Source organism: Eulemur rufifrons, chromosome 17 (assembly GCF_041146395.1).
Source record: "Eulemur rufifrons isolate Redbay chromosome 17, OSU_ERuf_1, whole genome shotgun sequence".
Classification (NCBI taxonomy): domain Eukaryota; kingdom Metazoa; phylum Chordata; class Mammalia; order Primates; family Lemuridae; genus Eulemur; species Eulemur rufifrons.
In genome coordinates, this window is record NC_090999.1 from 61,512,815 (window position 1) to 61,524,930 (window position 12,116).

The 12,116-nt window shown below is 34.1% G+C and overlaps 1 protein-coding gene across 1 annotated transcript in view; it reads left to right on the forward strand.

Moving 5' to 3' along the window:
- ADGRV1 (adhesion G protein-coupled receptor V1) overlaps nt 1-12,116 on the forward strand; it is a 501,294-nt gene that overhangs the window by 135,766 nt on the left and 353,412 nt on the right. The window contains exons 44-50 of the mRNA XM_069492870.1: nt 1,108-1,283; nt 2,089-2,213; nt 4,986-5,143; nt 5,241-5,384; nt 5,695-5,802; nt 8,105-8,369; nt 9,082-9,204. Coding sequence (XP_069348971.1) covers nt 1,108-1,283; nt 2,089-2,213; nt 4,986-5,143; nt 5,241-5,384; nt 5,695-5,802; nt 8,105-8,369; nt 9,082-9,204 — 1,099 coding nt within the window. The remainder of the gene's footprint in view (nt 1-1,107; nt 1,284-2,088; nt 2,214-4,985; nt 5,144-5,240; nt 5,385-5,694; nt 5,803-8,104; nt 8,370-9,081; nt 9,205-12,116) is intronic.

Consider the following 12,116-nt stretch of genomic DNA (forward strand, 5'->3'; position numbering starts at 1 on the left):
CATGTTTTAGAAATTTAAAGTCTTTAATTGATTTGCTCAAGGACACTTACAATTAAATCTTGAAACGGATATTTAGAAAATCCAAATTTGAAGTATTTTATCAATTGCCATTGCTTTGTTCATTTTATCTTTTAAGATATTTTCTTTTTGGTACATTTTATATATTTTCATTGTGGCTTTTTTCTTAAAAGACTCCTTTCACATTTAAAGACCTTTTTAATTTGTCTAATTTCATTAGACAAATTAAATGTTAGAACAAACTGGATTAAAAAAATTTTTTAACCCACATAACTGCTTTTTTCCCACATGTTTTTATTTAGAGGTATAAACAGTACAATACACAAATCATAAGTGTATGGCTTAATGACTTTAAAGATATATATGCTCACATGTAATTACCATTCAGATTAAGATATTTAACATTACTGTCATCCAGAAGATTTCCTCTTGTCCCTTACTCTTCCCAGAGGAAACTACTTTCTGAATTCTACTTTCTGATTTTTGTCATTGAAGACTCATTTTGCTGGTTCTTGAGCTTCGTACAAATAGGATCATACAGTGTGTACTCTTTTGTGTCTGGCTTCTTGCACTCAACATACTTTTTGAGATCTGTGTAGTTGCACGTATATAATTAGTTTTTTTTTTTTTTATCACTGAGTAGTGTTTTATTGAATAGACCATTATTTGTTTGTCTGTTCTCCTGCTGATGAACATTTGGGTTGTTTCTAATTTGTGCCTGCTATAGGTGTTTTTTAACAGTGAATCCTGGACTAGAATGAGATTAAGAAAGTTATGTATCCAGGACAGGATAAAAAGTTAACAAAACTGAAGATATAAATTTAATTTTTTAATCAGTGTGATTTTTAAATGTCATAAATATTTATTTTTAGACGTTTCAGTGCAATATGTCACATTATTGAAAATCCCAAAAGTAGTAATTTGAAATAGTTATAACCATCATATTATGGGGATCAATATTAAATAAAAAGAGGTGATTATTTTCCAAAAGTTACTATTTTGTCATCAAAAATGTTTAGTAAATTTCTCTATATGTGTGTTGCAAAAATACTGTATTCTAGTAACTTTATCTTTTGATTTTGTTTTCAGGCCCTACACATATCTGCCATATTAGACACGGAACCAGAAATGGATGAGCATTTTGTTTGCACCTTGTTTAATCCAACTGGAGGTGCTAGACTAGGGGCGCATGTTCAAACCCTGATTACAGTTTTGCAAAACCAGGCCCCCCTGGGGCTATTCAGTATCTCTGCAGTTGAAAATAGGTATAGTTTATTCATAAGGAAATTATCACTTCTGAAGCTAAGTAGGAAATATTTTTGGACATAAGAAAATGGAGAAGGAAATTTATCTCTGATATTTTCAAAGAACTTTTAAAATGAACTCTAGAAGGTAGATCCAGAGAGGCCATTTGCTCTCTCAGAACAGGGAGCATTAAAAACCTAAATATGTTCTGTATAATGGTGCTATTGGAATTCTTATTTTCTCAGAGTTCACACTTTCAAGTAAAGGCCTATACTATTTTGTGTTTTTAAAATTTAAAAAAGCAAGAAATAATATAAAATATACTTAGCTGCTCAAACCAAATGAATGACTCTTCAAACATATATTAACATGATTGTAGTTTTAAAATTTCCTCTGGAAGCTGACAAATATTTATTTTTTATATCCTAAAATATTTTAATAGAGCTAGTTTTATTAACATGGTAAGAATTCCTGATTCATTTTTCCCTATAAAATGTTTTTAACATATGTGTGAAGAAATTTAGGAATGACAGCTTTATTTCTTTTTTCAGAATACACAGTGTGAGGTTACTGAAGTTACTGATTCTCAACATTTTCTTATGATCATAGTATCAGTGTTGCATTTGTACTTTTCAAAAAAATGTCTTCATAAATGAATATTTTTGAGGTTTAGAGTCTAGTCTTCTTGATGTATAAAATTTGTGGATCTCACCTTGGGTCATGCAAATTTAAAAGTGCATTAAGTATATGCTAGCAATGTGATATATATTTCAAATATGTAAAAATTATACTCTTTGCTTTCCACAATCCATTTGTTTCTTTTAGAGCCACCTCCCTAGACATCGAAGAATCCAATAGGACTGTGTATTTAAATGTATCACGCACTAATGGCATTGATTTGGCTGTGAGTGTGCAGTGGGAAACAGTCTCTGAAACAGCCTTTGGCATGAGTACGTTTCATTTCTTATGAGAAAAAAATTCTGTAACCAAGAAATATTGCATGTGTAAGATTTACATTTTTTCCATGAATTGTATCTTATGGATCTGTTGAAAATGGAGAACAGATATCTAATTCTTTTATTGCATCTGCAAATACTTATTGAGTGCTGGTCATGTGCCAGGCAGGTGTGGCACAGAGCTCATGGAACTTAGAATTTAGTGGGTGACAGAAATAAATCAAATGAGTAAAAATCAATGTGTAGTTTAAACTGTAATAAATGTTTTAAAGGGAAGATTCTAAGTGTTGAAAGAACATAGGGGAGTGCTTCCAAGGTGTATGGATCTTTGAACTAAAACTGAATGTTGAGTGGAGGTTGCTTATGCAAAGCACTGGTTTGGAGGAACATGAAGGTGAGAGTGGGAACCTGTCAAGGCAGAAACCTGGGGCATAGAAAAAATATCATAAGTGAAGCATTTAGGAGTGGATAGTAGGCATAGAAATAAGGAGAAATTGAGCTTGCATAGCTCGACATGACCAGATCATTCAAGAACACAAAGAATATTTTGTGTTTGTCATTCATTATCCTAGAGTTAATGGAAAGCCTTTGGGTGATTTTGACGTGGGAGAGGGTTATCATGAGGATATGTGATATGGTATAATCACATCTGGATTTTGAAATTGTTATTCACAGTGCCATGTAAAGAATGGGTTGGTACAGAAGAGAAGAGAGGATGTAGGAAGATAAGATTCTGGGAGTTTAGACTAGGTGATGGATTGGATGTGAGGGTGTGGGAGAGGGAGGTACCAGGGCTGACTCTTAGGTTTCTACCTTGTGCAGTTGGGTGAGGGGATCATGCTATTCACTAAGAACAGGAATTCTGAAAAAAGGAATAGGTATTGTATTATTTTGGTGAGGGGAGTAAAATAAATGTGGTTTAACACATTTTGAGTTTGAGTTACTTTTGAAAATAAATTTCTCTAGACTCAAAGGAAGATACCCATCTGCTAGAGGAAAAATGTGGGGATCTTTAGCTATGTATATGGTATTTAAAGTTATGGAAATTGATATCATAATCTGAATAGAAAGGCTAAAGATAGAGAAGGGAAGAGGACCCAGACTGAACTCCAAGAAGACTCAAACTGAATGGCCAGGGATAGACGATGACCTGGCAAAGCAGACTTAGAAGACCTGGTGAAAAATCTAGGAAGATAAAGGATGGCAGACACCAGAAGAAAAGTGTTTTTAAATGGAAAGAGAAGTAAACTGTGTCCCCTGGCGGGATGTCTAGTAAAATGAGAACGTGAAAAATAAGCATTGTAGTTAGCAATTAGTGACCATAGAAGGCATAAAAGGCATAGAAGGCATTAGTGTGACCATTGCAAGAGCTATTTATATAGACGGATGGAAACTGAGTAACATTTTGAGTGGAGATGAAAGAATAAAGACCTCAAATTTATTTCAAGATGTTTGGCTGGGAAGGTAGGACCTAGAAAAGATAGTGATGTGATATAGGATTCAGGAGGTTTTTTTGTTTGTTTACTTTGGAGAGACCTAAGTGTGTGTTAACTTGGATGGGAAAAGCCTAGCAGGTAAAGAAAGGTTGACTATTTAGCAGAGAAAAAGATAATTAATAGTGGTGTGATTGCCTAGAAGACAGGTAGAGATGATATACAAAAAAAGAGAAAGATTACAGTTTCTAATTCAGAGTCTTCTCATTATTGTTTAGGCTTTGCGTGTGTTTTTTGGAAGTACTTGTGAGAGTATATGTTGGTGATTTTTAAATTTCTGCAGTCGTTATTTATTCATTATCTTCTTGAATTGTTGTAGGGAACCATTTGTCCGCATTAGGACCCTTCAGGACTCTGAATGAAAAATCCATGGCACACCTTTAAAGATAGCAAAATAGGAATTTAAAATGTTGGATTTTTAGGAAAGGAAATTGCTAATGGATATTACATATAAGGCATTGACATTATATCCTCTTGAACTGGTAATCTCAAAATGATCAATCATTTATAGGGAACTTGGGTTTCAACCTCGATGTCTGTTATTGCTGGGTCATGTTCACACCATTAGCCAAAGTTCAAAGAAATACTTTCTTTGGGAAACAGTTGTGTTCATAGATCATAGATACCTTTTTTTTTTTAGTTATTCTTCATTAGAGAAGAGTTTTATATATTTTTTTTTCTTTCTTTTTTTATTATTTTTTTTTTTTTGGTAGTACAGAATTTTAGGACTTGTACCAGTTATTGTAGTTTGATAAAATCTTGACAGCCATCTGGAGTATGTGAGTCTGTGTTGGCATTCTTATAATATATAAAATGTAAAGTGAGAAATTAGATGAGCATAATTTCAAATAATAGCATAAATTTTAAAACCTAACATTTAGCATGTTTCTATAAATGATATTATTTTAAAATTTCTCAGTTACATTTTCATCATCTTTATAAAAGTTGATAAAAACCATGTTGAGCATATTTCCCTTTAAATTATGCATGTAGTATTTATTTTTAAATACACCTTGGAAAAGTCTATGTGGGTATAGATAATTAATAATTTTTCTTATTTTTTTTTTTAAATCTTCATTTGTGGCTATTTTAAATTCCCTAGCTTGTCTCTTTTCTTTCTCATACACACACACACACACACACACACACACGCCAAGACAGGATCTTCATTTGAAGTAACAAACTCACTAGTCTCCCCATTTGAACAATCAGTTAGAATAGATAAGGTTTGGATGGGACTATACACTAGTAAATCATGATTTATGTTTTTCAGGGGGAATGGATCTTGTGTTTTCCATATTTCAAACTTTTTTGGATGAATCAGCTTCTGGCTGGTGTTTTTTTACTTTGGAAAATTCAATATATGGTATAATGTTAAGAAAATCATCTTTTACTGTTTACCGATGGCAAGGGATTTTTATTCCAGTTGAGGTAAACATCACTTATTTTTATGGTGCACAAAATAAAATGTACAGATAAGTTTTGGGAGTAACATGAATTACTGTTATTCTTATTTCTCTTTTCCTAGGATTTAAATATAGAAAATCCTAAAACTTGTGAGGCCTTTAATATTGGTCTTTCTCCCTACTTTGTGATTACTCATGAAGAAAGAGAAGAAAAGCCTTCTGTTAACAGTGTATATACATTCACATCTGGATTTAAATTATTCCTGGTAAAAAAAAAAATTTTTATTTTTTAATAGATTGCTTAATTTAGATTTGTAAGATTGGTCAAAATGGAAGATAATGTATACTGTATGTTGATATGAAAAAGCACTTTTTGCAAGTTAATATATACATTTTAGCAAGGTATCTTAATCCAGGTACATTTCTGTCTTTTGAAATGACACTTAATATGCATACCTAGGGATCAGAATTTTCAAGTCTTGAACTTCAAATACAAACTCATACTATTAGTATATTCAATGCCTTTCTTAAAGTCTCCTTTAAATCCTTATGCCCACTCTTCTGTCTTCCTTGCAGGTACAAACAATCATTATTTTGGAAAGTTCTCAAGTAAGATATTTTACTTCAGACAGTCAAGATTATTTAATTATTGCAAGTCAAAGAGATGACTCTGAATTAACTCAGGTATGATTCTTTTAAAATGAAGTTTTTTTCCCTTTTCTTTTTAACACCATAATTGAAATTTATCAAAGATATGGTCTATAGCTTCATAATAAAAGAAAACCGTGATTTGACTGTGGTAAAATGGTAAAGTATTAAATAGAATGTGAATATTAATTAGTTACAACTAATTTTTAAATAATAGGTTATAAATATTATATTATCTTTAAGACCCAAAGCAAATGTAACAATAAGGAGGAACATTTAATTAGAATTTAACTGAGTTGGAAAACATTATGGAGAAAAATCACACAATCAGACAGACAGTATCAGTAAAAATTCATGATTAACATTGCCACATGGACACTCAGCATCACCGCAGAAATCCCACATTTCTTTAATAAACTAGGTCTTGTAATCCTGGTAATGCTTATTTGATCATTTTTGTTACTCCCCAACTTCCGTACATGCTTCTCGTCTCCTTATTTTCAGCTAACAGTCTTGTTGAAATGAAAGTGACCAGAAGGAAGATCACTCATCTTCCCAACACCAAATTCAAAAACCCGCTTAAAACCCAGTCTTATTCCTCATTTCTGTTAGAATGGAGGGTGTGTCCCTTCTGTAAAAGCCACATCTCACATCGGTGCCCTTCTTGTCTTCATAAAGTTTAGTTATTCCCTTCATTTCTAGCATCTTTCTCCCTCTCTCTCTTGACTATTACAATCAGTATAAATGTTCTAGGATCACCCAGCTTAGAAAGAAATTCCTCCCTGATCTCATCCCCTTTTAGTTTTTGTTTCATGTCTTTTTTCTCCTCTATAGTAAGACATTTTGATAGAATGATCTCTTTGCTTTACTTACTTGTGCTCACTGATGATAACTAGGTGGCCAAATTCAGTGGATGTTTTCCTGTTATTATCATATATGCCATCAGCATGTGACACCTCATTCTCAAATTTATTTACTTTTATTTTTTTATTTCAAAGTATTAAAGGAATATAAATGTTTTGGTCACATGTATTGCTTTTGTAATGGCTCTAAGTGTGCCAATCACCCAAATAGTGTTCACTGTACCCATTTGGTAGGTTTTTGCCCCTCCCATCATCCCACCTCCCCCTCCTTGATTTCCACTAAGTTTTACATTCCTCTGTGCACAGATGTGCTCATTGGTTAGTTCCATTTCAATAGTGAGTACATGTGGTGTTTGTTTTTCCATTCTTGTGGTACTTAACTTAGGATAATGGTCTCCAGTTCCATTCAACATGTTGCAAAAGGCATTCAGTCATCCTTCTTCATGGCTGAGTAGTACTCTGTAGTATACATAGAACACATTTTGTTAATCCACTCATGAATCAGTGGGCACTTTGGTTGATTCCATCTCTGTTCAGTTGTGAATTGTGCTGCAATAAACATTGGAGTGCAGGTGCATTTTTGATAAAATGACTTTTTTTCCTTTGGGTAAATACCCAGTAGTGGGATTGCTGGATCAAATGGTAGGGCTACTTTTAGTTCTTTGAGGAATCTCCATACTGTTTTCCATAAAGTCTGTACTATGTTACTGGCCCACCCAAGTGATTCCTCTCTTTTTGGATCTTATTAACTATTAGGAAAAGGTAAACAATAAACATCAGTAACTGAATAAATGCATGATTATAAAATGAGACAAATGCTGAAGATGACAATTAGGATGGTCTGATAGAGAATTATGAAAGTATTAGGGAAATCAAGTTAGATGTAATGTCTGACTCAAAGTTCCTAATTGTTGACTGAATGAATATAATTCTTTGTGAAATTGATTAGTTTGTATAAGAAACCAGGTAGAGTCTGAATTTCCTTTTAATTTTAAATATATGAACACTTGCCCTGAAAGTATATGCATTGTGTGCATTGACTGCCACCATGGGGACAAGAAAGATTTAGGTGTTTCTCTGTATTCTCTTGCTTGAATAGTTGGTAATGATATTACAGCATAGAAAGTTTCTTATCTGGTTCCAAATTTTTCATATTTAATTTAATTCACTTCTGTTTTGGCTTTCCCTTTCCTTTCTGTCACCAACTCCTGCACAGATGTATTTTTCATACCGATTTCTTTTCAAATAACTTCTCTTGCGTTCTTTCTGCATGTGTGTGCTCGTGTGTGCACACACACAGATAAAAAGGAGAGAGCAGCGAGGGAACATCAGTTTTGATATTTTCTCATTTATGAACGTATCCTCCTAAGTAAATAAAAGGATCCAGGAAAGTAAACACATGATATTGGTTAAATTCTCACAAGTGCTAAATTCCTAGTCATATAAAGAGTTTTGTATTTGAACATTTTTTACAGGTCTTCAGGTGGAATGGAGGAAGCTTTGTGTTGCATCAAACACTCCCTGTCCGAGGAGTGCTGAGCATGGCCGTGTTCAACAGAGGAGGCTCTGTGTTCTTAGCCATTTCCCAGGTTAATGCCAGGCTAAATTCCCTTTTATTCAGATGGTCTGGCAGTGGCTTTAATACCTTTCAAGAGGTGCCAGTCAGTGGGACAACACAAGTCGAGGCTTTGTCTGCTGGCAATGATATTTACTTAATCTTTGCCAAAAATACCTTTCTAGGTGAGAAGGTACAGTATTTGTAATGCATATATAGTTATTATGGAAATCATTTAGCATTCAGATGGTATGTTTTATATGAAAATGCTGTTATAATAATTTTTGAGCTAATCAATAGAATGTTCCTTGATAGATGGTAAGTACTAACTGTCAGCTATAAATGTCTTTTGGGAAAAAAATTTAAGCACTATGCCCATAATTTTGTGGTGTTCTGACTACTTTAAAGTTAGATTAAAATAAAATTGGAAGTGGGTAGGTAAAGTTGAAAGATCCATAAAGATTTTATACCCCAAGTGAAAGTAAATAATTTTATATGAATACATAGGGTGCCATGAATATTTTATAGTATTAATAAATGATGTTTAATAACTTTTGAGGATGGTCCAAAATACTCTATGAATAGAAATTTGCTTTATTTTGCTTAGTGGAACTTTTATAAAATTCCAACATTCCTAAAAAATAAAAAATAATATCGTCCATGTTCTTTCTTTAGCATTAGATCATGGTTAACGGCTAACCATGTATTTACTTCAAGTGGTGAATGCACTTTTGAAACACTTCTTACTAAGTTGTATTTTTGTTAAACTAAATGTAGTCTGAGGAAATTTGTTTTTAAATTAAATTTAATATTTTTATCTTAGTTTTACTGTGCAATTTTGTCATTTTTTTCCTGTAACATTTGCTTTAAGATTTGACTTTTATTCTATTATTGTAGGAGATCAGAATTCAATTGATATTTTTATCTGGGAGACAGGACAGTCTTCTTTCAGATATTTTCAATCCTTGGATTTTACTTCTGTTAACGGGATCCACTCTTTCACACCAGCCTCGGGAATAGGTAAGAACTTTTCAACTGCTCACCAATCCTAAAGGCAGTGTGGAAAGCAAGAATGATTTTAATCTCATTGAATTAGATTGTCGCATTGCCAGACACTGAGTATTTTAATAAGAATGTAAAATCAAGATCTTTATAATAATTCTTCCAGAAGTCTTAGAATTTTTTGAAATTCTATGAGCACCGTGCATGATAATCAGAATGGCTAAAATATGGAGGAAAATATTAGTGAAGACTCAAGACAGTATATTTCTTTTGTCTAGCGAAAAGAATAGTGACATTAAATATATATTTTTAAAATATGAAAGTATGCATATGACGATAGCAACTTTTTGCATTTAGAATTCTTTTTTTAAGTCAGAAAATGACTATGAGAAGTTTGCCATCCTCGTTTACTCTACCAGCCTCCTCCACAGTCTGAAATCCTTTCCTGGTCTTCTCTACTTTAACCCACACATCAGAAACATAAGCAATATTTTTAATCACTGTGGTTCCAGAAACAAAGTCTGTTCATAAGAACCCAAGGTCTGGAGGCTGTAGGATTATTTTAGGTTTGGCAAGGAATCACTTGGGTGGGCCAATGATAAAAGAAGAAGCGAAGGCCATCTGGCATATGTGCTTGTCAAACTGCCACACAGGCCGAGTGTCAGCAGCGTGGGAAGGGGACACGGTCAGTGGATCATCATGTCTCCTGTAGAGGTGTCCAGAGGAACCTGGAACCCAAACCTGAGTGGCTCTGCAGGAGAGTCTGGGTGAACCACAGCCCTGCTCTTAAATTGAGACATGGTAATTCTATGAATGAAATAGCACACAGTTATCAAAAATTAGATATTATATTAAAAGGCTTACTATTTGGTTGGAGAAGCAAGAAAAAATATTAAGATGCTAATTCAAGGTAGAGGACCAATACCGTTTGCTCTGTGAGGGGTAGAACTGGAGTGGTTAAGAGATCTCAGAAGCAGCTTGAGCTATGTCTGGGTGAATTGGCAGGAAATATTTTGGGCAGGGAGAGGGATCTGAGCAAAAGAGAAAGACAGAAGTGTTTATTGTGTTGAGGGCACCATTGGCAGACAGGAGTGCTGGGGACAGAGGATTTGACCAGAATGTCATGGTGCTGACACCTATTGGAGTCTGCAGAAGAGGACCTGGGATGGCAGGCCCAGGATCTGCCTGTGCCTCAGATCCCCCAGCAGTTCTCACACATGTTAGTCTTAGGAATTTTTCTCCCTTTTCAAAATTTGAGGACCTCAAAGAACTTCAGTTTGTATCCATTATATCTATTGATATTTTTTGTATTAGAAATTAAAACTGAGGCCGAGCGCGGTGGCTCACGCCTGTAATCCTAGCACTCTGGGAGGCTGAGGCGGGTGGATTGTTTGAGCTCAGGAGTTCGAGACCAGCCTGAGCAAGAGCGAGACCCCGTCTCTACTAAAAATAGAAAGAAATTATCTGGCCAACTAAAATTTATATATAGAAAAAATTAGCCGGGCATGGTGGCGCATGCCTGTAGTCCCAGCTACTCGGGAGGCTGAGGCGGTAGGATCGCTTAAGCCCAGGAGTTTGAGGTTGCTGTGAGCTAGACTGACGCCACGGGCTAGGCACTCACTCTAGCCTGGGAAACACAGTGAGACTCTATCTCAAAAAATAAATAAATAAATAAATAAAAAATAAAAAAAAAGAAATTAAAACTGAGAAATTTAAAAGATTTTTCTTATTTATTTAAAATGACAACAGTATATTCATTATGTGTAAATATAAATAACATTTTTTTTTTAAAACCTGTATTTTCCAAAACAAAAACCTTTGTGGGAAGAGTAGCATTTTTTTTTTTTTTCCAGTTTGTACAAATTTCTTTAATGTCTGGTTTAATACATGACATATGGATTCCCTTTTTAAAAATAATTAATTAATTTATCTTTTCCACTTTACCAAGGTATGACTTACAGATAAACATTGTCTATATTTAAGGTGCACCATGTGATGTTTTTGTTTATGTATGTATTTTGAAATGATTCCCTCAATCAAGCCAATTAACCTATCCATCACTTCACATATTTACCTTTTTTTTTTTTGGCAAAAGCTACTCTCTTAGTAAATTTCAAGTATATAATACGTTATTGTTAACTATAGTTACCAGGCTGTGGAATAGATCTGCAGAACTCACCCATCTTATAACTGAAAGTTTGTACCCTTGACCAACATCTCTAATTTCCCCCATCCCCCAGCCTCTGGCAAATACCATTCTAAACTTTGTTTCTGTGAGTTTGACTTTTTTTTAGATTCCACGAATAAGTGAGATCATGCAGTAGTTGTCTTTCTAAGTCTGGATTCTCATATCTGCATCTGCATTCAGTCTTGCAATATTATCAGTCATATCGCCTCTGGAAAATTCTGTACACTAATGAAAGAATGAGAGTGAAGTAGACAAACAATGTCTTAGTATTATTATGAAAATATTTTGGACCTCAGAGAGCCTCTAAAAGTTTTTCAAAGACTCTTAGGGGGTCCCTGGACCACACTCAGAGCACTAACGAGGTAGATAAACCCTTGAAGGCCAGTGATGATTGAAGACATGTTTTATTACTCCTCCTAGCTTTGGTGTGTGCAATATGCTGGATGGAGTGACTGGCAACTGCCTAGGCAAAAGTCAAAGAGGGTCCTGAGCTGCGGTGAGAAATTAGAAATAAAGATTATTGTGGGCAAGAGAAATTAGAAATGGAGATACAACGGCACTTGATGACTTTTCAAATGTCTGGAGCAAAAGTTATCACACCTTGGCAATTGGGAGGAAAGATTAGTATTGAAATTAGGAAAAGATATAGGAAAAATATCTTTAGTGGGAAATGTGATAAGCTTGATTATAGGCATCTTTAGTTCAAGATGTTGCAGAAGCATCTGTGGGTGGTTAGAGGTGT